A 27783-nucleotide genomic window follows, 5' to 3' on the forward strand; every position below is an offset into this window, starting at 1 on the left:
AGTGGGCCGTTAACAATTTAAAATAAAAATGTAAAGATGAGTTCACGCATGGCTATTTTCACAAAAGATGTGTTTTGTTGTAAAACGTTTCATTTTTTTTGGTTGCTCGGTTTTACGATGTAATTGGCATCAAAACAGTAAAAAAATTAATCCCAGAATACGAAAAACGAAGGCAAAAGAACCTTCCCGCACCACGCAGAAAACAGATACATGTAAACGTATCCTTAGTTCGTGCGATTTTTACATGGAAAAACAGAATAATTTTTGTTTAAATAACAAAATTTCTTTTTTTTTATTTTTGTTTATTTTAAAATTTTATTTTTAATACTATTGATGCCATGGCTAAAGTACAGGAAATTTTTGTTCCGCTTGAAATGTACATTAGAATTTCTATTTATCATCTCGAAGGCCATTGTAAAAATGTAAATAAAATGGAATGATCAATTTAAATTATTTAGTCTTATAACAGGTAATACGCCGAAATTTTCATGATTGTAAAGCCTTAAACAATAGAAATACGTCATAAATTGATAATTGCGCCTTTATAGTGCTACCGAAACCGCTGTACCGCGCCTTAGGTATGCGCACGGCGAGACGGGGAGAGGTATCGACCGCTCCGTTTCGTGAACCCGTTGTCAAAGATCACTTTCTTTTTCTCCTCCCCCCCCCCCCCCACTTAACCCACGGTTTCGATAGCACAACAACAACAATATACATTCATAATTACAATATATCGTCAATAGTAAATCAAGTTGTACTCAAATGGTATATTAATATAATTGTCATAAAAAGTTATTAAAGCGTTTTAACATAAATAACTTGTAGTAATAGATTAAGATAAAGTAAATATTACTTTGCTGCACATATAAAAAAACTGGGGCTTGGAATGGGCGAGTGAGATGAGAAACACCTGCTTGTGCACAAGTATATCCTACGAAAGTAATTACTTTTAATACATCCATAGTTATATTTCATATATAGGTATTTGAATATTGGAATTTTGTTTAAGTTTTCGTGACATTGATAAGCCATATATATATATATATATATATATATATTTGTTATATATATATATATATATATATATATATCAAATAGGATCAAAAAGTAAGATAAGTTTAAAAGAGGTAAAATTGTCACGTATAACTTGTAGACATTAAGGCAGTTAATTTTTTTTACGTAAGTTGGTCGGACTATCTATAACATTTAGGAAGCTTCTTGTTATATGTGTTCTTATACGCGTAAAATCCCGATTGGTGACAAAATCGCTTAGTTTTTGGTTTACCAAAAAGCGTCAAATACTCGACTAATACCCGCAACCTCCATGTTAGTCTGAATCGGCTCCGTGCGACACGAGTGGACATGATTGAGGAGAAAAAACCTAATTGAAGGTCTTGAAGGCTATACCAGAAAAAGACTATTGACTGTTTCAAAAACACAAAACAACGTCGGCATAAGTGCCTTTAATCGTACGAGGATTATTAGAAAGGAAATGACTTTGATTTGGAAAAATAAATAAAGAATTTGCATTTTATAAACTAATTCACATTACTTTTGGATCACAATAGTAAATAGTACAGGCGTTCTATATCAATAAGGAGGTAAATATAAGTATCCTTCAAGCTCTATTAGTATAATCATAACAGGTGAGGCAATAGATAATATTAACAAGTTTTATCAACACTATGAATGAATGGAGGTTTGTTTACAAAATAAATTTAGATATACTGCAGTGATATTCAAAATAAAAATAGATTACTCTTTTAATGTCTCTACGGTCTTAGTTTCCATGCGAAAATCAGTTCTTAAAAACGTGTTTTATAAAATTAAAATATTATATCAGACAGACTAAAATATTTTTCTTGTTATTATAGCGCAAATAAATTTTAAGAATGAGGGCAATGTTCCGGATTCCACTATGAGACCGAATAAAGAATGAATCGGTAGATAAACGAAAGTAACCACCACAGACCAGCGGAATGGCAAGTAGAAGTGGTAGCGGGCAGAACTTATAGCCGCAGGGACCTTAGGGTTCTGGAATGAAGACCACAATGTATTCAAGGTGGACAGACCTAGTGAAGGTCTCCATAAGATGCTAGATATAAGCCACTTCCAACCACTTTTATTGTAAATCTATGGGGAAGACCTATGTGCAGTGGTGGGCTTCCTCCGGCTAAAATTATAATGAAGCATTAATATAAATAAGGCTGCAAGTTGGTAAGCAAAGATTAGTTGTGTTGGAATTTTTACATGCAAAGGGAGCGGTAGTCTATAAACTTGGAAAAATATGACATAAAAATTTAATTATTTTAATTTTTTGAAGCAAAATAATTGTTAATAACCCTTTATAAGAAACTGTATAGGTAGGTTTTCTGAAGTTTATATTGGTCGAATCAACTTAACAGGACAATGTCTTAGGAAACTTGGAAAGCCCATTTAGTGCCACAAATTTTTATTTCTATTAAGTGACTGGCCCATCAATGATACCTCTGAATAATAATGTGAACTTCAGAAGTTAAAACAAAAACTATATAAAGATATTCTATCATAGTGTTATGAATTTTTAAATGATAATAGAACTTGAAGGAAGTCGAGGAATAAAAATAAACTTTCTGTACCAGCTATTAAGCCACATAGTTTCGCACTCATTCGTAGGTCAATTAATTAATACGATTTACCAAACGGCGCATTTAATTTACCTCTTTGTGAGTTTAATAATTTTATATTACACAGGTTCTGTCAAAAGGCATATTACTCTATTTCGGAATATGTCCACGATAAAATTTGTTAATGAATTGTTCTAATTTTAAGGGAATTTTTTTTTGTATCCAAAAATAATTAAGAACTAACTTAGACATAATTTTAAGCTGACGATTATAAATGATTGTAATGTCCTCATATAATATATAGCTTTGATTTTGACCACAAAAGACACCAAACTGAGTTTGTTGTAAGTTCCTTTTAGGACAGAATGTCATATGGCAGTATCTCTTAATTATCATGTAATAAATTAAAAAAAAAAAAATTAGACAGAAACTTATAAAAAATCCTATTACAGTAAAGGGAAGTGTTGTGATAGGATAATAGTTTAAAGTTATATATAACAGTCTAATATATATATATTGTACATTTACAAAAAGAGCTTTACGTGAAGTTTGGCAACTGAAACTAGATCTTTCTAGCGGGCGTTTGAGCTCTTAATCGGTGTTGTAAGCTGTCCAAAGAAAAATCCGGTATGGAATACCAATATTTTCGTGAAGAAAAAACTTTACTTGGGCGTTTGATTGATAATAAACGTATAAAATTAGAATATTTAACTATTTCGTAAAAGTAATAAAATTGTTTTCTTGGAAGGGGCCGGGTAGTCCAAGGTTAGGAGCTTATGATCTAGATAATTGTATGACGTTTATTTATTAGATAAGTGAAATCGAAACTATGAATATTTAAAAGAAACATGACTTAGGCCGCATTTACATTATGTTTTTTCATAAACAATAGATGAAACAAATATTAAGCTTCTATACCAGTATATAGAGACACGCCTATAGCAAGAACAGAGATCGAGGTAGAAAGAAATATATACATGAAAACCTCCATAATTATGGACATTGGAAATACATCATTTTCTTTGGAGCGAGTATAAAATTAAAGGCTTATTAACACCAATATATATTTAGACGTATTTTCTATGTGATAACTGTAAAGTGTTCGGAAGTAATGATTCTGGAAATGAATGAAGAATGTGGTCTAATTTTCCGCCGCTAGATGGAGTTAAGCATTGCAGGCTAAAATTATTTTCATTAAAACCTAATCCAACGATATAAATATATTTTTAAGTTTTTATTTACATATATCTACGTTTCTTTCGTACTGCGTCAATGGGTTTAACAATCGTACATTGAAAAATTGAAAGTAAAAAATGTAATTTACAAGTTCAAAGCTCAAGCATAAGATGAATTTTCTCTTCTTTTAAAACTCTACACTCAATGGTTTAAGTCTATATAATCTATGGCAACAGTGGTTTACACAAATCGAATTCCACATAATCACGAGCGATTCTTACAATGGAGTCGACGAGAAGACCCTGGGTCAGCCAACCCATCGCTTCTCACATCTGCATCTGTCGATAAAAAATACTTAAATAAAGTATATTCTAGTCCATGAATTATCATCATTATTATTTTAGCTGTAGAAAGTCTACTACTGGATTTAGGCTTCGCTCATAGATTTGCATCTTATGCAAAGCATCTTATGACCTTAAGAAAGTCGTCCGTCCACCAAGTGGGGGACGTCTTCCGCTACGCTTGTCTTCATTCCAGACCCTTGTGGCCCCAGAGGCCATCTGCATGCCTTGTGGCTTGCCTGCTATATGGATTACTTTTTATGTTCGTCTAGAATTCCCGAGCATAGCTCTTCGTGGCCTATTGAGTGACTGGGGGTTTACCAATAAGGCTCCAAGTGAGAGACCACGTTTCTGTGTAGTAAGTTATCACTGGTAACTCACATTGGTCGTAGATGTTCGTTTCAAAACTTTTCCTAACCCGATTGGGCAAAGTATAAAAATTTAAAGATGAGATTACCAATGCGGCTTGAGGTGAACATGAATGAACTACAGTACTATCACGCAACCCGTTATGGTACAAAAAGTAAGACGACCTGCTACTACCTTCTTATGTAATGGGTAAAGTAAAAAGTTTTGAGCGATTTTCGTTAGATAGCTTCCGTGAAGTTTTTCAGGAAGTTTAGGAAGTCATTACATTGCATATTGTCTAACTATACGACATGTTGACATAAAGTTTTAAAGAAAAAAACTGACATTTCAAGGCAAGCAAGGAAATTTAATAATATAATAATATATTCTTAGTTTCAAAACCAAAATAATATATTGAGAAGGTAATAAAAAATTGTAGTCTAAGGACAACCAACAACCAACATGGTATAGTGAACAACAGCAATGCAAAGTTTGCAATGTTTCCAACTCTTCCATGCACATGAAAGAACATATAGAATACATAGATCAAAAAAGCTTATTCTAATTATATTGTGACCGTTGCTTATCATTTTTAAGTACTGGGCGTTAACGGGAGTCTATATACATGTACCCTCTAACACAGACACTCATGCAATCCATCTCTGCACATAAACTCACTCACCTACAGACACCCATGCAACCCATCCCTGCACATAAACTCACTCACCTACAGACACACATGCAATCCATCCTCGCACATAAACGCTTACCCACAGACACACATGCAATCCACCTCAGCACAAAGACGCCCTCACCCACAGACACATGTGACTCACCCACGCACACATACGCACTTACCTATTGATAATATCGACGAAGCCAGTTCAGCGGCCGGTGTGGAACTCGTTGATACATAGCGCGCACGACCACGAGCCCTCGGGCGGAGTGTCGAGCGGCGGCGCCAGGCAGTACATGTGGTAGCCGCGGTCGCAGTCATCGCAGAACAGCAGTTGGTCCTGTTCACACGTTTGTAATAAGACCATCATTTTACCCAAAACGTGTACTGGCCATAAGCCTCAAAATGTCCTACGGCTGAAGTTCATCTTGTGAACATAGATCTCCAATCAAAATCTGTCCTGATTGGAAGCGATCCTGCGTCTTCCGATAACCTTAACAAGGTCGCCGGTCCAGCTTATGGGTGGAAAGATTTACGCTGCACTTGCAGGTTAATGGTCTAGACTTCAGAACAGTAGGACCCTAGCGGCTATTCTTTCTCCGCGCTTCGTGACCTGCATTTTGCAAAATTGCCTTCGTTTTCGTTCACTATGAGTAAAAAAAAACTGTTTCACTTACGTCATTATCGCTGGTACCACAGACGGAGCAGCACTTGCACTCGATGCACTGCCAGCGGTATTTGCGCACCGACACAATCATGTTCACGGTGAACTGCAGGCAGGTGGGGTGACCTGCATGCATAGACACGTTAACCAATTGTTATAGTGTACATATATCAGATGGCACTAAATGAGACATTTTGATATATAAAGGGATATTCAACAAGAATTTTGTTTCTCAAATCGAAATTTAACAAAAGACTTTACATGTTAAACTAGGTTCCCAAAATATTTTCTCATTGACCACTTTCAAAATTTAGCTGGTCCAACAGATACAGCTATGTTTTTATTATATTCTTTTCATATCTTTATACCATATACATAATATTTAAAGAAATGATAAATACCATACCATTACAAAAAATAATATCAGTGTACATTAATAGGCGAAGTCAAACTAACATTTTAGTCAGACAAATTTGCGCGAACCTCAAAATTTGTAAACCACTATTTTTTGCTACCGAAGACACCTAGAGGTCGACCTAGACAGCTATGAGAACTAAGGAGTTAAACTTTTCATTTTTATTACAAATAAGATTTTGGAAATAAATACCAAAATTTTTCAGACATCTTCCATGATTACAATTGCTAACCACTTAACCGGTTTTCAGTTTTAAGGCTTCGATCTATTCGATAGGCTCTATAGACTCTAATGTAGTTCTACAATATAATAATCCGATGGTGTTAAATAGCATTATCATGATTATCAACCAATTAATAATAATACGTGAATTTTGAAAAGTTTTAGAATTTATACGTTATAAAATAAATTCTCTGTTTCAATGATTGCTTTGTTGGAAACAAGCGTAAGTAATATATTATCTGTTGGAAGCCAAACAGCCAGCAAACTTTTTGTTTAAAAAACCTAAAATAATTACAAAATACATTTTTGAATATTTTCTAACAATGTTTTATAAAAATAATTAGGAATATCATTTAATGCCATCCGTATTAAGTATTTTCACGTATTGTAAGGCACATTTCTTACCTGTATTGAATCACATCTTCTCCCGTCTCGTATAAAAAGTATCAATCAATCACACAAAGGTACATTACTGGTAAGGGACGTATGTGCCGAACAATAGTGAAAATAAAGAAAAGAAAAACTTGCAACGACGCAACGCACACGCTCCTGTTTATTATTCAAAGTATCACAATATTTGTAAGGAAGTGCACTATTCACTATTCTTCAGCACAACACAATGAAAGGCCAGAGACTTTCAACATTTCGTTTTAATGTTTATAAAATTCACGGTGTACAAAATTAGAACAGCGCTATAACGGACCTTAAACTATACGTACAGTCTGCAAAAACATCTTAACTTTTACAACATCAAACTGTATACCGATATTTCTCTGAACTAACGTATTTGCAAACAGTAAGCAAAGTGTCAAAAGCTAAGATCATTTTACAGACTACACGAGGTTCTCTTCGAAAATAAAACTTCAAACTATAACATATCTTTGGGCGTCGCTACAAATGCACTTCCGTACTAACATTTTTGATACTTTGGAATATTTCTAATAATGATCTAAGTATAATTGTGGGAGACATCAGTTACATGAGACCATCGGATATATAGCTTATATTTAATATATATTTAACGCTACATTTACTACTCTACTAATTTTAATCCTTTAACATAAATTTAATAAACAATTAAAGAAAAAACATATAACGCCACAATAAAGAGAGAATTGACATAAACTAGAGAACTGTTACATAACAAAAATACACATTTTGTGAAAAATGGCTCTTCTCAGCAGTACTGTCTTCCGAGCCGGTGGTAGTTTCCTGTAGGGCTAACATTGCCGACATTTTATGGCGATTAGCGATTCGAAAGTGCTTGTAACAGCCTATTCAAAAAAAAAAGATTGTTTTGATTGTAAACCAAAATCAAATAAAAATGTTAAATCCTGGAGAGGCACTCCCTTTTTACACATGTACTAAATAATATATTTATTTCCTCTTAATATCTTTCATACTATAACATTCTTATATTTAAACCAAAAGATAATATTTTAAAAGATTATCAAATTATTTCAATAATGGTCCTTCAACATCCCTCGAATGTAATAACCAATACTTTCACATTTATCTATTATACCTTTGATATATTAAACAAAAATTCAAATGAATCACCACATTATTAAATAAAGCAACACCGACATTATTAAGCCAACGACTAAAGCATGGCAACATTGTGACAATAGAATAAAATAGGTAATCAAGCAAAAACTTAATGCAACATAAGTCAAACATCAAGTGATGGGAAATATCACAAGGCTTCCAATGCATATATTTTATTATTAAACTATTTTAACATCAATGCAAGCGGCATACATTGGTAACTAACTAACATTCAACCTTATGCATATATAGATAGAGATATATTTCGAATTGTCATTGTATAGACTTTAAATATAAACATATAACATAATTAAAAACTAAAATTAACATATATTTAATTAAAATAGAGAATATAGGTTAAACTTTGAGAAACAAAAACATTATAAACTATAGGAATGATAAAATTCAATATTAATCAAACAACGACATACATTTTTATTAATTTTGTCTACTTTTTGATTCATGTTTAGGATCATAGCACATTAAAATACTCTTCGACTGACATCATTTATATCTTCTTATAATGTAAATAAATGATAATGTACTTCCAAAAGTAAAATGACAATATATTCTTACAAATTTGTTGGTAAAATTTTAAAACTGTCTGTCTAATGTACACAATGTGAGCACAGAATCTAGAATCTATTTCAAAAAGATTTCAAAAAGTCTATGATAAATCATAATTTATCTTTGGATTAGCTTCAATAATTCTCGAGAATAAATAACAATAATCGATAATTAAAAAGAGATAAATGATTTTCTTAAAATTGAATCATTATTTCTTTCCTTGGAAGTCAAATTTAAAAACGTCGATCACACTCGAAGATCCACTCGCACAGAACTCATAAAGGCACTTCACAAGCTCTCCTTTTCTTTTAATAATCAATATTGCTTTACTCATGAATACCTTTGGTTTTCGATATGTTTTTTAAACGATATGAAAAAGTTTCAAAAAGCATAACTACATTAAATTTATGTAAGTGATAAACATCGAAATAATTCTATAAATATGTATCTAACATATTTTGTTTATGGTAACAATTTTTTATCGAGTTGCCAGTAAAATAATTTATGAAATAAAAACCCTACGTTACTAAGTCATGTATGCAAAATGAAAATATATTTAGTTGTTCTATCAAATAACGAAATATAAGGTGAACCTATTATAGAAATTCAGTGCGTGCTTGTTGAAATTTGGTGAGTTGTGACTAGAAAAGCTAGGATTATACAATTGGTACATGATAAAATCGTATAAACACGACAATATTGCTACATTATTTTGTCTCTGATTTGAATCTCCAACATTTATATATTGTAAATCAATTAGCTTCATTTGCATATAGGGGAAACCCCTAGAGCCAGCCTTTTCATAAATTGTTACAATAAAACTAGATGATTGGAGATTAGATTGATGTCCACCAACCGCTTAAACTAACCAAGGATTAATACTACAAAAGTTAACATCCATATTTGGACTTTCCCTTCCCAGAATAAGTTTTCACAAATCGAAGGCACATTTCCACTCAAGGGAAGACAAAGGAACGTCTAAACAGACAATTATCTTAAACATTACAGTGTATAACATAATAGTTTATTATTTGGCATTTGATTTCACCATTGTTTAAATTATTTTTCCACCATGGCATCACTTTTTTTATTTAACCAAGGTAAATTTTAATATATTTAATTTAATTTAGACCTAAACAATTTGTTAATTTTTGGCAGTCAATAGGATTAATTTAAAATTCAAAAAGAGTGATAAAATTTAAGTTTAAATCCACCATAATTTGGATATAGTCTTGTAAATCAAAAATAAATATTTGTATTGAAAATAACAATGTTTTTTTACTTTACGACGATTCTGATACCAATGTATGTTGTATACACATATCCCTTTTTGGATATATACATACAAGAAAATGATTAACATTTAGAATGGTCAGATTGTAAATGAAAACGTGTATATTACATACCTAATACTATTTCTATCTTATGATAAATGGAATGTTCTTTGAATGTATGTTTGTCAAATGAGATGTCAATAAATTATTTTTAATGCATAGGTTTACGACCAATTTGAATTGAAGGTGTCTATAAAGCTCCGTAACATTTTAATTTGTCATATTGTAAGTTGCTATCATTTTCAATTTAGGATTTTTTACTAAATAGGAAATGTACAACTAAATTTTCTATATGATTAATAACGTCAAATGAAGTAATTTTTTTGAGACTCGTTTCTTTTGCTTCTATTAAAAACGAAGAAAACCTTAATTTTTCAAATAATATCTTTGGTAAAATGGAAAGGTCATTCTTCAATTTCATAGCCATTTTAATAATTAATAAGATTGATCTCTGAAAATATAATTTGTTAATAGCAACTTACGTTACAATAGTGACTGTCACGGAAAATACTGTCACAAAAGGATTATGATATGGATTTCGTAAACTGAATTTAACTGCCTTTAGTGAGACAATGTATGGATTGTGGGATCATTTTAAATACAATTAAATTTAAATATTTTTCCCAAGCATATATACGTTTAGTTTATGGTCATAATATTCGAGTATACATAGAGTAAATATATCAAAGATAAAACTCGATCATAGCCGATTCGCTTGGAAACGACATTTTACAATTGTGAATAAAATTCACAATATGGTTTCAGTTAAAATGGTATATTAGTGCCATTGATTGGACAACTGTCATAGGCGGGGCTCTGGCGTGAAGACGGGGGTGAAACGGGATACTCTCCATACTCATGATTCTGGAGGAGCTTGGTCTGGCTCGCGAAGGTATCAAAATCGTCAGCCGAATAGGACATTGAACTGACAATGTCTACGACCCCGTTGAACTTTACGTTGTCCTGCAAATGCCTGTGGCGTTCACAGACGCGATTCACGATGTGGTAACAGGGTATGGGCCTGCGGACTTCATTCCGCGGTGGCCGCCCGCGCCGCTTACCTGACCGACCGCAATCGGAGCAGCTGACCAGTTCTTCGGGCGTTCCTGTCTTCTTATTTTCTCGATCATCTCCGAGGCAGAAATCGCAGTATGGCGACGGTGAAGCCTGGAATTCAATTAAAATGTAAGAATTTTGGAAATTTATAGATAGATTATTCGCTAGTAGTTTGGCAAAAAAAAAATTATTATTAAATTGTATTAATAGACAGATTCATACTCTAAAAGTAATGCCAACAGATTATTAAGTCTTTACTATTTATAAGTGTATCAAGAAACATGAAAATGTTAACAAAGGGGCTACATCGTTTATTGATTTAATTTTTAAGACAAAAGTCGCCTTTTATCTACAAAAAGTAACTGACGGTAAATTAAAAAAACATTAGGTTGACAACCTTAATAATTCTATTCTGTATATATTTATTTTATTCTATATTGTTGAATATTAACTAAGTGTAGTCTACTCACAGGTTTTGATAACAACACAGTTAAAGCTAATATATATATTTTCAGGTGTTCAATTGATATGAGACAATTGAGCAATTTACTTATTTTGAAGTAATCTTCACGATGTTTCTTCATTAAAATTCTAGTTTTTTAAAAAAAAAAAAAGATTGTTCTAATTGAGAAATTCAGGTAAAGTACATGTCGACAGCCTTTTCTAACATGTCCAAACCTAAGCTATGAAGAATTAAAGAATGAATACCTTAGTCTCAGGTTCTTTGAGTTCGGGCATAATAGGGACTGACACCGACGTGGAACTGGAAGCAGCGGTGGCGGCCGTGGCAGGTAGGGTCACGGAGGCTGCGGCTGCGGCAGCCGCGGCAGTTCCTGGTGGCACGAGCGGTGCGTGAGCAGAGTCCGACGACGATGTGTCTGCCGACGCGGGCCGAGGCGGGGGCGAAGGCTTACGGGCTACTGGGGTTGGAACGCCAGCTGATAACAAAAATATTTCACATTGATAGCTTGCATATATTTGATCACATATATTTTTAAACAGGTCCAAAGCAATAACAGCCAAATAGTGCCAAACACACAACAAAATATATCTCGTGGGTAGTATGCCAACGAGTTTAAGCTCATTTGCCATTATGATATAAGCTGGTGAATGGTTATATATCATGTCATAAAAAGGAACTAATAAGTGGTCTGCAGATGAATACTAGTGATAATTTACTCAGGTATCTGGGTAAACCATCATCATCATTTCAGCCGTTGGCCGTCCATTGCCGGTCATAGGCCTCTCCCATATTTCCAAAAGGACTGTTAGGAATTGGCCATCCAGGTACTTCTGATGACCTGAAAAAGGTCGTATGATGTCGTCCGTCTAAGATGGACATTCTAAGCTGCGCTTACTATTCCTTCATCACCACTCCGGAACATTCCTATTCCGTCCGCTATGTGACCTGCTCTTTGACACATGTTGTTAATTAGCTTGGCTAGATTGGAGACTAGTTTTATTCGTTTACGGATCACCACAATCCCGATTTGATCTCATGTTAAAAACTCTTTCCATGGCTCGTTGAACGATTGTGAGCTGACAAGTGTATTTTGTTAGTTTGGCCGACCTCGGATCATAAGTAATCAAGTTACGTAGCATTAGTGCGATTGCTATCTATTAAAAAGTTCTCGGTCGTCGTTAGTACAATAAAGGGATACCGGCACCCTTCAATCAGTCCCAAAGGGAGGTTTAAAGTCTCTTGACGCCGTTGTGTCAAAGAAACACGGGGAAGTGTGAAATGCGTGCGTCGATGACACTAAATAGTGAAGAAACAACTCACAAGTGCCAACGGCGGGGTTATTCAGAAACGTCACGTAACTGTCTTGGTACTCGGTAGCGGGCTGTGGCGGCGCCGCGGGGGGTGTGTGGGCGCCCGGCCGGCTGTCTCTCGAGTCGCCGTCACTGCAGGCGGCGCCTACGCCTCCGCTGCCGGCGCCTGCGCCTCCTCCGCCGGCACCGGCCTCCTTGTGCGTGTGCGTGAAGTGGTACGTCAAACCAGGCCGTGTTTTATATTTCGCCCCGCATACTGAAAATTATCAGATATTACAAAGCTATACGTAAAGGTCGACAATGAACAAAAAATTATTTTGACTACTCACCGTTCGCGGTGCCTCCGTCTGCTTTGCTCACTCGTTTACCCGACAAAACGTAACGCGACCCGATCAGAACAAATATTTATATTTAGTTTAAGGGGACGGTAAGAGGCCTTCGTCATCAGAACAGAGCATAGAGGAGGCACCACGACGGCAACACATGTATGGACAAAGGAACGCAGTTTTTCCATAATTATCCGTCATCAATCAATACCTTACTTTTAATCATTTAAGAGCGAAAAACGAGAATTTAAGACCTAGCTTATAACATCGGACTAAATCCATTTAAATTTTGCCTGACAACTACAAGCCAATGATTAAATTTTAAGTTGTCCAGAGATTTATAACTGCATTGATGGCCCGTCGTGATAGATCTATGTTCAGTTCTAAGGACGCAGTCCCCCGGGAAAAAGTTTGATTGATGACTTCAAATCAATGGATCTGTGCTGTGCTAGAAACACAAACATACAAAAAAATACATTGCAATATCTTTTTTTATTTTTAGAATAGACAATAGATCCAAACTTTAAAGTCCAATCAAATTGCTCAGTAGCTATATATTTCATCTAATAAATATTTTCTTCAAAAGAAATATATGCCAAAGAGCCACTAAAACTATAGGAATAACGCACATTTTACACCTTGAATAGTTTTATTTCTTATTCAACATAAATATTTTTGTATAAATTCATAACAATCTTTGGGCGCTAATAATAGTTTGGATCTAAGAACAATATCAAATCCCTAATACTTCGCTGCTTCTTCGTTAATACAATAAATTATTACTTTTAGCCAAACTCATTAACATTATAATGCAATGACTAAAATTTCACCACAAATGTATGCCGACCATATTTGTACAGACAATTCCATTGTAACTTCAATCCAAGTACTAAAAAGCATTATACAAAATTATAATATTCGCAAAGTGCTGGTCACCTTCTGAGGTATGTGAATGTGCGGGAACGGACACACACGGCACAGACAACAAGCTGTCTGCTTTTAAAAATCACTTGTGGGTCTTGTCAAACGCGTTTGAATAACAAAAGATCGCAGTCAATACAAACGACAAAGTGTCTGTTCTCAAAATCTGGTGTGCGTCTAGTTAAACTCGCCCTTTCCAACATCACCACTGACATACCTCAGAATGACCACCACTACCGCACACACTATATTCCCACCTTTAACGTGTATATAGAAACATATTTCTCGATTATATAAACGTTATATTCAAATTTTCAATACTCCTCCAACCCATGACTTATAAAATGGAAGACAAACATTCTTTAACATTCCAAAAGATTATTCACATCAAAACCAGAATTTCATAAGCAGCAAACACAAAACGTGAGGGACATGGGAGAACTTTAGCCATTGCGATGATGAAAACCTAACAACTAGATCTTAAAATAGAATTAAAAAGTGAAATAAATAGGCTATCACAGACACATGAGTCAAACACATTCAAACCAATCAGTGCAAAGAGATTTAATTAACATTGTGATAAGAATTGTGATTACTTCATAAGACTTCGTTTAGAATAAAGTTCATGTAGGATCTGCGAGTGAGCATAATATAACGTACAAAACAATTTCATCAAAATTTACAAACGCTTACGTTATGATCATGTAATGTCAATGTAACCCTTTATGTACAATTGCGACCTTCCTAATTACCTTTATTTTTGAATATACATTATTTCTTTTTCCAAATACGATATAACAATTAAGGCGCACATTTTGGTCAGTCGTAGATCCTAATTATATTATATTTAAGCTATATTGAAATGTTTAATAAACATGCATTATGAATAAACGACCTCATCTTTCTTATTTATCTCCAAAACAATTGAAAATATTTACAGTAATTTACTATTGGCCACAAAAAATAACCGCATGTAAAACTTGGAAGACTCCAGACATATTATTTTATAGATTTACCAAAACCGCTGTACCGCGCCTTAGGAAACTAACGGCGAGGTGGGAGCCGAGGAATAGTGTCGCAAGCATTGACGGCGGAATAATGAGAGCAACCGATACTTCTCTCCCCCCTCCCCTTACACCGTGCGAGCCTATACCTAAGAAGCGGTACAGCGGTAACAGATACAAAATATTTTTTTATTATTCCTCAAGGGTACCCCGTTTCCGAGGAGCTTTACAATGTGATTTTTTTCTATACATCCAAAATGTTTATATTGTTATTATGGCGTTAATAAACAGTGAAACATTAAAACTGTTTTGTTTGATGAGTTTTTATGATTCTTTTCTAGTAAAGAGGAACGAAACGTATAATTGAATTAAAGGGATTTCATAAAAATAGATATAATGCATGCCTATTAAACATTTTCAACACAGCACTTATTACTATTAAACCTACTTTAGCCTATAAAAAAATTAAACAACAAAGTTCTATTCTAAGCTTGTCCTAAATTGGTACGTTGTGGCAGTGTTTCGTATCATACATTTCCCTTTAAAAATTACTCTACAATAATATACATTGGTGTTTTGATTAAACTTCATCCACTTATAAAGATAATCTTCATCATAGCTATAATATAAATTTAATCATACAATTTAGAACTTTTTTAATTGACTACTGTTTTTATTGGCAAATTGTATACGATACAAATCTAACAGTTTTTGTATTACAATTATTATTCATTACAAAATTGGCGACAATGTGCTTTACTATAAAGTACATATTTTAGGTTTGCAATTATTTTAACAAATGTTACGTATAAAAATAGCGTAACAATATTTATACTTCACACCATTGAATTCTAAAGCACATTGGACGATAACCATTCTGTTCGCTATTCATAAATGCATCAACAGACATTGGTTAATCAGATGGATTTTGCCTAGATATTCTATGATTAAGAAATTATGGAGTCAGCTTCAATGAGTAAGTCATAGATAATTAACCAAAGGAACTATTATCTGTGCCATAAGACCAATTCTACCAGTGATGACTTACGTCAGTAAAACTTGATATCACTCTGGACCTCATTGGAAAACTGTTGCTCAAGGAGATATGGCGAGGGCTAAGTTCGGGATTTCGATATGAGATCATATCAAGGTGGAGGGCAGATCCATAGACGAATGAATGTAACCATAACCATATCGCCCGCAAAACAGATCGCAACTAGAACATGGTTCTGGAAACCACAGATCGACCCATCCTGTGAAGGTACATCCTCTACAGCAGATATACAACCTGGTTGAAGTCGTTTGAGGACGTTAGACGTAGGCGGTTTCCAACCAAACAGTCATTGAACACCGATGGGGGAGGTCTATGTCCAGCAGGGAATATCCTACGACTGTAATGATGATGATCTGCGCTCGGACAGGAGTATATTTATTTATTCGATTCACTGACCCATAAGCATCTAGATTTTCAGAAGTGCTTTCCATATTAAACAAACTATACTTTAACTAAATATGCACCTGAAAATCTAATCTCCGAGAATCATATATTAGAATAACTTAAAAAAGATGTATTTATGATCCAATTCAAATTACACACCGATAGCTTCTAAGAGTATCGGTCAGATGTTAGGATTTTAGGAACTGTAAAATGTTATAACAGAGATTAAAATTAATTCTAATTTCATCTCTTGCAAAGATAAAGTAAAATAAATTGGAGATGTGAAAGAGAATAAAAATAAGCAATTTACTTTAATTTGCCCATATCTGGACTATATTACTGGACAATATCCTGACATCCGTAAATTAAACAAAAATATATTTAATTGAATTGAAATGAACTTAAGAGAATACATATAAAACGGTTCACAAGTGTTTTATGGTAATTATTGAAAGCTTAATTTCAATATAAGTCAATGTCTTTAGACCCATTCGCTACTAGTATCACCTAGTGAAAATCATCACCGATGATGATTTTTCTTGACCTTTTTCGTGATAACAAACTTTTTTAAAAAGAAACTGGCATCATAAAATGAAGCGGGCTACATATAAAAATTAAGGTAGCTAACCAGTTATATGTAAAATTAGTCATAAATATTATCAAATACGAATGATGGGGCTTGCAGTAGCTCTAGCCCCGGAAAACTAATTTAAACAATATGTTATTAAAAAAAGTTGACGCAAATTAATATTTTTTTCACTTTTATGTTATCACAAGAATCCCTTCATAAAATGACAGACAAAAATATTAATTTTATTAATTGTAGACTCTCTCTGGAATTAGAGAATTGATCTTGAATGATGAATACTTTTAATCAAACCATGTAACTAAAGTTTTTACTATTCAACCTTACTTCTTTTCAGCTGATAGACCGTCCACTGCAAGATATAGGCCTCCCCTAAGATCGTCACTATGCTGACTGCACATCCAGCAACTTTCCACGACCTCAACGGTCCACTTAGAGATGGGCTCCACCTACACTGCGTCTACCTGCTTGTGGTCGGCAAACGTAAACCTTTCGGCTCTAACGGCAATGCAATCGGTTTGCACGAGCGATATAGCGAAACGAGCAATTCTTCGAGCTACGTCGGTGACTTTAGTTTGTCTGCGAGTCTTCACATTTCGGATTGGATCCTAGCTTTCTGGGTAACCTTCGAAGTTCAACAGACTACTTTTCACCATGATAGGTTATATAAATTATTTAGCTATTAAACTAAATTATTTAAAATCAAATGTTGAATTCGAATCGATGTTTATTTATGGGACAGCTCCTATATATACTTGGGTAAGTATATATATGAAACTGATTCAGATATAAAATCGAATTTGCAAAATTTTCCTAAAATTATTTTAAAATTAACATATTACATAGAAAAAGCTATCCAGAAGGATATGCTAAACTATTCTTTCTAATAACTTACATTAGAAGTGCACATCTTTCGCTAGTGTTAGTTCTGCTACACACTATCTTTATACTAACTGCTAAAAAGACCAATCAAGTCATCCTTCTCACCCCATAGTCAGCTGTTTCAAAAATATAGGGGCATCTCTGACGAATGATTTATACATTCATAGCCTTAAACTGCCAACAAAATGTAGATAACAAAAACATACCACGTTTTTTTAATTCACATAGTACACAGTTAAACATTTTAGTACTAAATAAGTCTGATATTTCCAAAAGAATCTTGAAATATGCTTAAATTCTTCAAAACGTTTTCATTTATGTCCCAATAACAATGATCAATTTTAATAAAATAAATATTGACATGTATAAATAGCATTCGTGCTAAAATAATATTAAATGTTATCATTTTTTTCTATTTAAAAAATGAAGTTCCTTCATAGACTCACAGTGGGTACTCTGACATTATGAAAACTGATATCTGGGCTACAGACAAACCGACGGATAATAGATTGAATACCTATGTCAAAGATTTCTTTTTATTTATAAAAACAATATCGTATACATACAGGTTGAAAAGTCATAAATTCGGTTATATGGATTTTCAACTTGTCTGTAGACAAAATTTCACTCAGGTTACATGCCTATTGACCAAGTATCCTTTAATTATGTCCAGGCACCATACAGCGATGGGCTTTAGTTAATTTGAAATTGTTTTTCAATATTGTGAGAATCATAGAGGTAACTAAGTATACAGTAGTATATCAGGGGTGGCCAACCCGTGGCTCGCGAGCCACATATAGATGGCTCTGTGAAGGATTATTTGTGGCTTGTTAAATTTACTCGAGTTCGCTTTACTTTTCGTTATTATATTGTAAATTACTGAGAATAAATAATTATCAACCAAATTTTAGGGAGACACATTTTATACTTTTATTTATATTTTCAAAAAAAATAAATACGTTTTTAATTGCTGGTGAAAAATATCAAATATTTATAAAATGGCTCCAACATTAAAGAGCTTAGGCTCCCCTGCTGCATATCAGGAACCTTTCCTATCTTATAATGGTTTCTTTAATTATTTCCTGAATATTATTACATCGGGCATTATCCCTTGCTCTTTGTTTGTTTGTAAAAAATGTTGTTTGTATCGCTATTTAAATATTCTATTGTAGTAGAGCAATACAAATGTTTACATCAGTCCAATACTTCAGTTATAATGAATTGAACAGTTACTGTAAAGAACTAATTTTATACCAAGTTCTTTTAAAACATGGCAGAGAACATCTATGTTCTACGCTTCATGCTATAACCAAAGTCCTTCAATTATTACATAATGCATATATACTTAAAATCCTATTAAAAAATCAATTTATACATATTTATGTTCTCAAAACTCAAAAATCAATTTATAGTTAAGTCAGAGAACATAACATTCAATTACAAATTTTCCTAAAACCTTATCAAAAGCAATTTTTTTATTTATTTTTTTTATTTTTTATATCAAACCTAGTTTCTTTCAGCACTACCGGCCAGAATTTTTAACTAAACTATTTAAATGAAGTTTAACTATTTACAAGAGTAATAGTAAACTCCTTTGAAATGACGTCACCGAAGGAGATTTATCAATTTGGGAATTAATAACCAAAGTGTTAATAAAGATTAGTAGTACTTAAATTCTCTTCAGAGTTTTTTGCATTATCTGTGAATTTTTTTTTATTTTATATAATCTGTAACATGGGTATCGCATGTTATTTTATAGAGACAAATTATAAATACATCCAAATGTATGTTTTCAATTGATAAGAAAATAAACTTAAAAGTCATAGGAAACTTTAATTCCTAACAAAAGGCAATTTCCTTATGATGAATTAAGTTTTCCAAAATATCCTCTGTATAGAGGTAAAATAGTGTGATATTATTTTAGGGTAGTCATTATGAGATAAATTGAATAAATCTAAACTACATGTTTTGGTATGTATGCACACCTGGCGTTGAGAGTGAAACATGATCATACACATTAAACCCAGGTCCTATCAGAGCTAGTAACTATTGAGCAAATTTATTACTATTTTCATAGGAGGTATAAATTCCTTTTAAATATAAATACAAGAACAATTTTCTATGGATTCAACAACCATTCAGTTTCATACTTTTTCAATTTCATAACTAAGGCTTCCCAATGTTATATTACTACCCACAATGATACTATTTGGCAACAAAATTCAATAGAAAATTGCTCTGGCAACGACTAATAACAGCAAACACAGTAAGTCTCAATTAATTTTTATATATTTTCAATCAGGGACTATAAACATCAAGTTTAATACGAGGCATTTGGTTTGGCACATTTGGCAGAGCAAGACAAATTACATGTGGGTTCCATTTTGAAGACATTGAATTTGAATGGGTCTTTATTGTACAGTGCTCAGAAAACTTGATCGGCATATGTAATTAAGGTGGTGTTTTTTATGATTAAAAGATACTAATGTCATGAATTAACTCTTCGTGTGCCGCAACATGTGCATGTCAGTGTCGGGAACGAATTTTTTTAAATGATAAATGAAATATTGTTGTTTCTGATCCTGCAGTCTGTATTTTAAACTGTAATTTAAGGTGGTTCGATATAATGTAGCCTGCTTTATTTCAGTCAGACTTGATTTGTATGCACCCGGGGAATTCGGACAGATATGTCCATAGGCAGTTGACAGGTTAAAATTGTTATACAATATTACTGTATATTTTTATCCTTTATCCCAAATTACCAACTTTAATTGAATTTATAAATCTTTTAATAAATTTCTTAAACTAACATTCAAATCCCAATGCTAAAAAGTAATTATTTTAACAATTCATATTATTGAAGGCTCCTATATTCCCTAATGATCTAGGAGGGAATGACTGATAAGATAAGTGCAGTGGACAAACAATGGTTTACAATAGCTTCTGACGTGCCAAATCTAATGCCGAGTACTACATAAGAAACAGCAAGGAAATGTATCTGGCAATAATTACAGTAATATAAACACAATGTTATTTAAAAAGGAGAAACATTTCATTATCCTTTCCATAGAAGCCATGTTTTCCACATATATTTCTTTTAAGGCACTACAAACATTCTCAAACAGTGAAAATAGGTTTAATACTCCGCGAGTATATCATATGAAGTGAGACTACTGTGTAAACTGTCAGACATAATATTGCACACTAGGTAAGACTTTTATAAAAACTAGCGGAACTTTAAGCTCTTGATATGGTCACTAATTCTTACAGACAATATGAGGTCAGTCTATGCATGTATTTGGTATTACAGTGACTGTCTTGTGGTACTGTTCATTTACTTCATAAAGCTAAATGCCTAAAAATTACTTAATATTCTCACATTTTAACTATGGGTAGTTATTATTTGAAAGCATTGCATCCTGCTTAAGTATTGCAGCAATTAAACATGTTCAAATAATATTTTTTGGAAAGAATGTCCCTGGATAGCTAGAAAATCATTTGTAAATTTTAAAAGACATTTTTAACTAAGATTTTATCAATCTATTATATTTGAAGATTTTCTTCTCATTTAATTGTTTAAACAAAAACAACATTATGAATGTTTGTAAATTTAGACATTTAGCTATGACTTGTCAGACAATAAGGCAGACAAAATAGTGAATAATTCCTAGGAAAAAGGACCTGTGGGTGGGGGCTGGGAGCTAGTGTTTCCTCCTGGAGGACTTACGTTCACATCCGTACGGCTTCTCGCTGTCGCCTGGCACCTCATAGGGCAAAGTGCCTTGTCCAGCTCGCTTTCGGCCACGACCCTGATAAAATACAAAATGTACATTAAATGACATGTTCATGGGTGACTTTATGGGGGTTCACATTAGGGTGCACAAAAAAATTGAGAAAGATACTAAAATGTTGGCTTGACTTCACCTGTTAATAGGGGAAAATAATATTTAAAGACTGCTACTCATAGTTGTAAAACTTACTTATTTCATATTTGTGTTGAGACTTGCAAAGCATAACCAGAACTTTACTGCAATGCAAATTTCATAGTTAAAACTAATAGCTCTAAATTTCTAAAGTAAGATAAAACTTTTTGTAGAATATTAGGAATATGGGAGAAATATAGTAGCAGGGGACTAGTCGAAAAATTTTCAGTGTTTTATGAAAAAATCTGGGAACCTCTGGCCTAACATGACATATTGTTATATGTATATTGCATCTGAAAAATTCTTTTAACTTACTGCACGGCCTCGCTTGGCAGGTGTGTCATCTGGCTGCTTATTGCCTCTCCGTCCGCCACGTGAACCTGGACCTGTTGGCGCTACACCCCGTCGCTTGCGTCGGTTCGCATATGTATCATCATAATAATCCTCATCTGACTCTGCTTCTGGTTCCTCACCAGTTTCCATTTCTTCTATCGCCAGATCATCATAAAACCATTCCTGGTAATCCAGGTTTAGCTATTATTAATTTAACAATAAACTGTGTTTAAAAATGGTACCAAACTATAATAGTACAGAACTTAAAAGCTAACAAAGGGATAATCCATGGAATTCCTACAATTTGTCACATTTTCAGATTATACAACTAATGGCTGACCCGGCGAATTTCGTTCCGCCTAATAGTCAATGAAAGAGCAGATTTAGGATACTCAAGTTTATACAAAAAAACTCAGTTTAATTTTGATGGTTTTGATTGACATCTGTTAAGTTACAAAATCTTGCAAATTCCGATACTTGTAATTTATACAGGTTTGCAAAATGTTGTAGTCAATCTGATAGAGACGGCTTGTTGTCACAAATTAAAGTAAATTTGTTTGCCATCAGAACATTCACTTGCAAGTGTGTCGTTTGAAAAATAGACCCAAAATCTTTTACAGTTCAAAAGTTTGCAGCCAGTTACAAGCTTAGGCATAGAATTTCATATTAATAATGGTTTAAATTTTTTTTAGTTTAAGAATAATAATAAGCAACGCAATTTTGATTTATATGTAAATATGGATAAGTGTAAAGTAAAAAATAAATACTTTTGGATCATCTTTGGCAGCAGTCTGTGAGCCATCTCGGCTATCATCTCCTGCTAATGCATCTCCTGGTATTCCAGAACTGTTTTCACCATCTCCAGCATTTTCAGCCGCATCTAAGGCACTCCAACCCCAACGTGTTGATGACATTGTTAGGTACTGACGTCGGGCTTTGCGCCATCTATCAATATCAAAAATAATGAGGTGTCAAAACTGTCCAACATCAATACTAAATAGCCACTGCTGTAATTTTAAATGAAAAGAACAGAATCATTGATTAGAATTGATCAATTGAACATACCTTTGTGAAGGGTATGTGTACACCTGCCCTTCCCTTGCACCAGGCATACGCTGCTTTCTTGTCATAAACAGATTGCAGTGACTTTGGGCAACACCTAAAAAGTAAATACTTTAGATTTATAAAAGGAAAAGTTTGTAACAAAATGGATATGTTTTTTTTTTGTGCAGTTCTTATATTTAGGTCATATTTACAAATATTATTTAGTGTGATTTTGTTAAACTAAAAAACATTTGATTGATTACAAGGCATGGCTACAACAACATACAATTATGATTTACTGCATTTTAATGCAAATTGGCTATTCTGCTTTTTAGCCATTTTAGCTCCCAACAGTTAATAGGTAATGAATGCACCTAAATTTATAATGGTAAACATTTTCAATCCAAAAAACATAAAAAAGTTTCATAAGACTGTTTTACTGTAGTTTATATGCAGTGATAAGATATTTAGATGCATATTTACCTAATTTACAATTAAAAAATACATGAATAGATATGGTTTCAATGAGTTCTTATATACAGAATGATTGATTATATGTATTCATAAATAATGTAATTATTGGATTACTGTCTATTAAATTAAATAGTTTTATATCTGCCCTACAAACTTTATACTGCCAGATGTTATTGGCCGCCTATCACATTACTATAGGTAAAATTAATTGATGTAACATATTTCAATGTGATACTTTAATACAAGGTGATTGGAATTAGTTGTAAAAGCTTAAGGTTTTTCCTAAAAATGAGCTATACATTCACCACTTAAACACATACACCCAAAACCAATGATATATAAAAAGACATTTCACAGAATCAGGTATAGTTATGCAATTATTACCCATTCACATCCAGGAAGTTTTTCAATTCACTCTAGCGAGTGATTTCGATATGCATCTGAATAAGTGATCTTTATTTATAATTTATTACTCCAAAATAAATTACTACTATTTTTATGTATATTTTAATTCAGAGACATAATAGACATTTTTTCAAAATACATTCCTGCAATAAATACTTACAAAACAAATGAAAAGTATATCTCATTTGGGCTTAAGCAGTTTGTAGTATATAATTGTAGGGATTGGAGCAACATTTTTTCTTTAAAAGAACAAAATGCAGAAACTTTCAGAAGAGTTATTCATATTTTATTGTCTCCTTAGGATCAATTACATATGGGTACATTACAATAAGAATGTCAGACATGTGCGATTTGATGGAATCTAGAACTACATTGAGCTTAATGGTCTATGTGTATATGTGTATATGTATATATGTATATAGTCTTCACATATAATGGCTTCCTTCAACTAAAGCTATAAGAATCCTTAATGCACTCTACTCTGAGAGTAGTCCTTAATGAATCCAAAAAAATCTTTATTTGAAAAAAAAAACCTTTACAATAATACTATACAGTTGTGGAAGAATTTTTTCCAGAACCTTAATCATTTTCAACTAAACTAAATAAAGTTCTTCCTGTTTAAAAAGTCACAGGTTTAAAATCACAATGATCAGCTGAAGGCCTACCTCCAAACACATCTGCTATTCAGGAAGGATTTGATTAGTTTCAAGGTGTGACTTGAGATTAATTATCTATGAATTCTTAAAACAAGTGGACTGTAAGACATTTTACATTGAGATGATAATTATATATACAATGCATCTGAAATTGCTATCTTGAATTTCAGATATCAAATACACTTCAGGATACATTAGGACAATTGGATATTTTACACTGTTTGATGATTATTGTATATAACAAAGAGATTTTATTTTGTTATAATTCAGTTTAAATTTACTATTATTTATAAAAAGCAATAAAATAAAATCATTAATTCCTTTTGCAAAGTTTTTGTTTACAAACTAGACCCTGGAGGCTCTTTTTGAGCATTTGTATTAGGAGACCATGCTCTTTCATACAGGTATAGGTAGATAGGTATAAAACTAAGACAACTTTTTAAGCTCTATATGCTATTCGCATGTTACGTTTTCATTGTGGTTATAGGCTATGACCAGTAAGGACAGCATGAAAATTCTATGTGGACAGAAAACCTTGTAAAAGTTATTAAGAGACGCTGATTATGGTCGGCTAGTCCTTTCAGAAATCTGTGGGGTAGGCCAATGTCCATCACTGATGTCTTTCTGCTGAATCAGGATAATTGCAAATTTACCAAAACAATAATATTTAAACATTAATATAAATGTATATATATACTTATATATATACATTTATATTAATGTATTAAGAAAAAGCACTATTTACAAAGTGTCTAAATGTACACATGCAGGTGCATCTATCACTCACACAAGACATTCTGCGAATTTTTAAAGGCCCAAGTGGTTTTTGAATTTAATATTTTTTTAGCAGAACAAGAAAATTAATACAAAGAAAACATTCCTACAATAGACACTAACTTAAATAGATAAAAAGTATAACAAGATAAATAATAGATATTTGACCAACCATAACAAAACAAAAGTCGAAAAGGAATGGGCACTCAAACATCCAAAATGTAGAACCGCCCCCTCAGGGGTGGACCCTTATTGACCGTACCAGAAAAATTGTTAATGAATTTTTGTCTGAATTGTTTACACAAAATTTTAAAGAAATTAAATGTGGGAATACATCTATACCGGCTATACTGCCGCAACATGCGGAAATAGCAAAAAAGAAACATCAAACACTAATTAGAACTATTTCATACAACTTACCAGTTTGTGTGTCGATAAAAGGCATGCGCATTCTTCTTTCCGCACATAGTCGTGAATTAAACGTAGACGAGTTTTCAATTATCTCTTTATAGCTAGGATCGTTGAGGAAGCTAGAAAAGAAAATTCGGAACATAAACAAAACAAACCATTGCGCTTCGTGGAAGTACACAAACAAATTATCATTATACACATATCAATGGTAAAATTAATATATACAATACGTTTTTTAGAATAACAATATATAGAACCTTTCTATTTTTGCTAAATTTGATGGATTAACGACTTGAATCTCCGCGGCCGCCATTTTATAAAGCAGACCGCAACGCTATGTTGTCGACGTCACTACGCTTGACATTACGCTGTTATACATATCCTCTATTGTAGATGCTAACTCCATCTCGACACACCTTCATTTTGAAATTAATTATGCAATCCAATCTTGCCATTATATGTCTTTGTAAACAAATTCGCTAGTCTGTATGCAAAATACATTGAAAAATAATATTTATCTAGTTACTTTATCGCCTATAGGTTTTTGTATCAGTGAATATTAAAGAAAAGTCAAGATAAATGTAAGTTTAAAATTTATTATTTTTAATCTTGTTGTATATTGTTGATACAGGAAATAAGATATTAATACTGAATAATATTTTAACACCTAAATACTGCGGTTACAGGCAATTTCATGAAATAATTTTAACATGGGAAACGTTAGCGACTCGTAATTATGTTGTTTAAATTATAAAACATACTCATTTTTCATTTCAATTTCCTTCTAGATTTTGATTCTGGTGTTATAAATTATCGTAAGTGATGTATAGACTAGTGTCAATAAAAATGTTAATCAAGTGACAATTTTTTACGAATTCAATTCCAACTTAAAAAAACTTAACTTGTTAAAACCTCATAAATCGTTTAATTTCAATTAGGAAAGTTAAAAATGGATAAGACGCTAGGTAAAGCAACTGTGTATCGGCATAGTTTAAATGTGATCCGGATATTTGAAGGAAGAAAAAAGATGTTTATTATATTATTGCTATAACTGAAAACTTGCGCAAAGTGGAAACAAAAATTTAAGTCAACAAAATCAACGAAACGTTTCAGGAGAAAATAGGATTGAGAAGTGTTCATGATATTTTTTATGAATAAGAAGGATTGTTCACGCTAGGTAAAAATTAGTAGTTTCCTAGAAAATAAACCGACCATCTGTCGTATAACCCTGGTTTGGGACCATCACACTCTATCTTAACTCAAAAAAGTAAAAAAAAAACAGCTTAACACATATATTGTATCTGTTACAGGCTGAAAATTGTATTAAGAAGACTGGTTCGGAGGCATAAAATTTTGTACGAATGGAGATAAAGCGTTCTTTCAAAATTGTAATTAAACGATGTATGCTGATTATATTTTTTTATTTCATTACTTGTCTGTCTTACGTAAAACATTACTTTCCTCGTTTAATTTAAATTAAACTTAATCCATGATCACATCATTCACTAGAAAATTTTATAGGCAAATACTATTGTACAACCTTTTATCAATCTTTTATTATTAAAATGTTCTATTTTTTTCTTATAGGAAGGCATCATGACTGTTAATATCAATACTTTTTATTTTTAGGCCAATTATTATGGCCAGTTATAATGATTGATGACAGTGTCTTCCATATTGGTACGAGGCTTGACTAGCAGCATAAGGAGAGGCCGCCGGAGAGGTCGTAAAAGTACACTTAAATTAAATTTCGACAATATATCGGGATAGTGCTGTTACTTAATTTTAAATTATTATTTATTTAAAATTATGTCAACACCTAAATAAAAAGGAAAATTAAATGCTCATCGTAATAGAAGACACTACACACGAATTTTATA

The 27783-nt window shown here is 32.8% G+C and overlaps 1 protein-coding gene across 2 annotated transcripts; it reads right to left on the reverse strand.

Annotated features, from left to right (window-relative positions):
- Positions 1–1107: 1107 nt before the first annotated feature.
- Positions 1108–26256, reverse strand: LOC137925620 (zinc finger protein ubi-d4 A-like). Of its 2 annotated transcripts, XM_068769092.1 has the most exons (12): positions 26161–26256; positions 25913–26022; positions 23205–23298; positions 22907–23084; positions 22122–22322; positions 21611–21692; positions 12737–12982; positions 11662–11891; positions 10959–11064; positions 5825–5937; positions 5330–5487; positions 1108–4120 (listed from the first exon to the last, which is right to left on the reverse strand). In XM_068769092.1, exons 1-11 carry the CDS (start codon positions 26214–26216, stop codon positions 5356–5358), a joined length of 1548 nt encoding a protein of 515 aa, XP_068625193.1. In that variant the 5' UTR covers positions 26217–26256; the 3' UTR covers positions 1108–4120; positions 5330–5355. The 2 variants fall into 2 exon arrangements, with proteins under 2 accessions (XP_068625193.1, XP_068625192.1); XM_068769091.1 differs by lacking the exons at positions 1108–4120; positions 5330–5487; positions 5825–5937 and having other exon boundaries at positions 7122–11064.
- Between the last annotated feature and the right edge of the window lie 1527 nt (positions 26257–27783).

This window comes from Battus philenor, unplaced genomic scaffold (assembly GCF_028537555.1).
Source record: "Battus philenor isolate CCGP_79_NKW_IND1 unplaced genomic scaffold, ilBatPhil1.0.hap1 SCAF_27, whole genome shotgun sequence".
Taxonomy (NCBI): domain Eukaryota; kingdom Metazoa; phylum Arthropoda; class Insecta; order Lepidoptera; family Papilionidae; genus Battus; species Battus philenor.

Coding starts and splice junctions, on each gene's coding strand:
- LOC137925620 (XM_068769091.1), bottom strand. CDS start 26,216: ATGGCGGCCGCGGAGATTCAAGTCGTTAATCCATCAAATTTAGCAAAA. Junction 21,693..22,121: donor CTGCCAAGCGAGGCCGTGCA/GTAAGTTAAAAG, acceptor GTATTTTATCAG/GGTCGTGGCCGAAAGCGAGC. Junction 12,983..21,610: donor GAAGCCGTACGGATGTGAAC/GTAAGTCCTCCA, acceptor GATAATTTTCAG/TATGCGGGGCGAAATATAAA.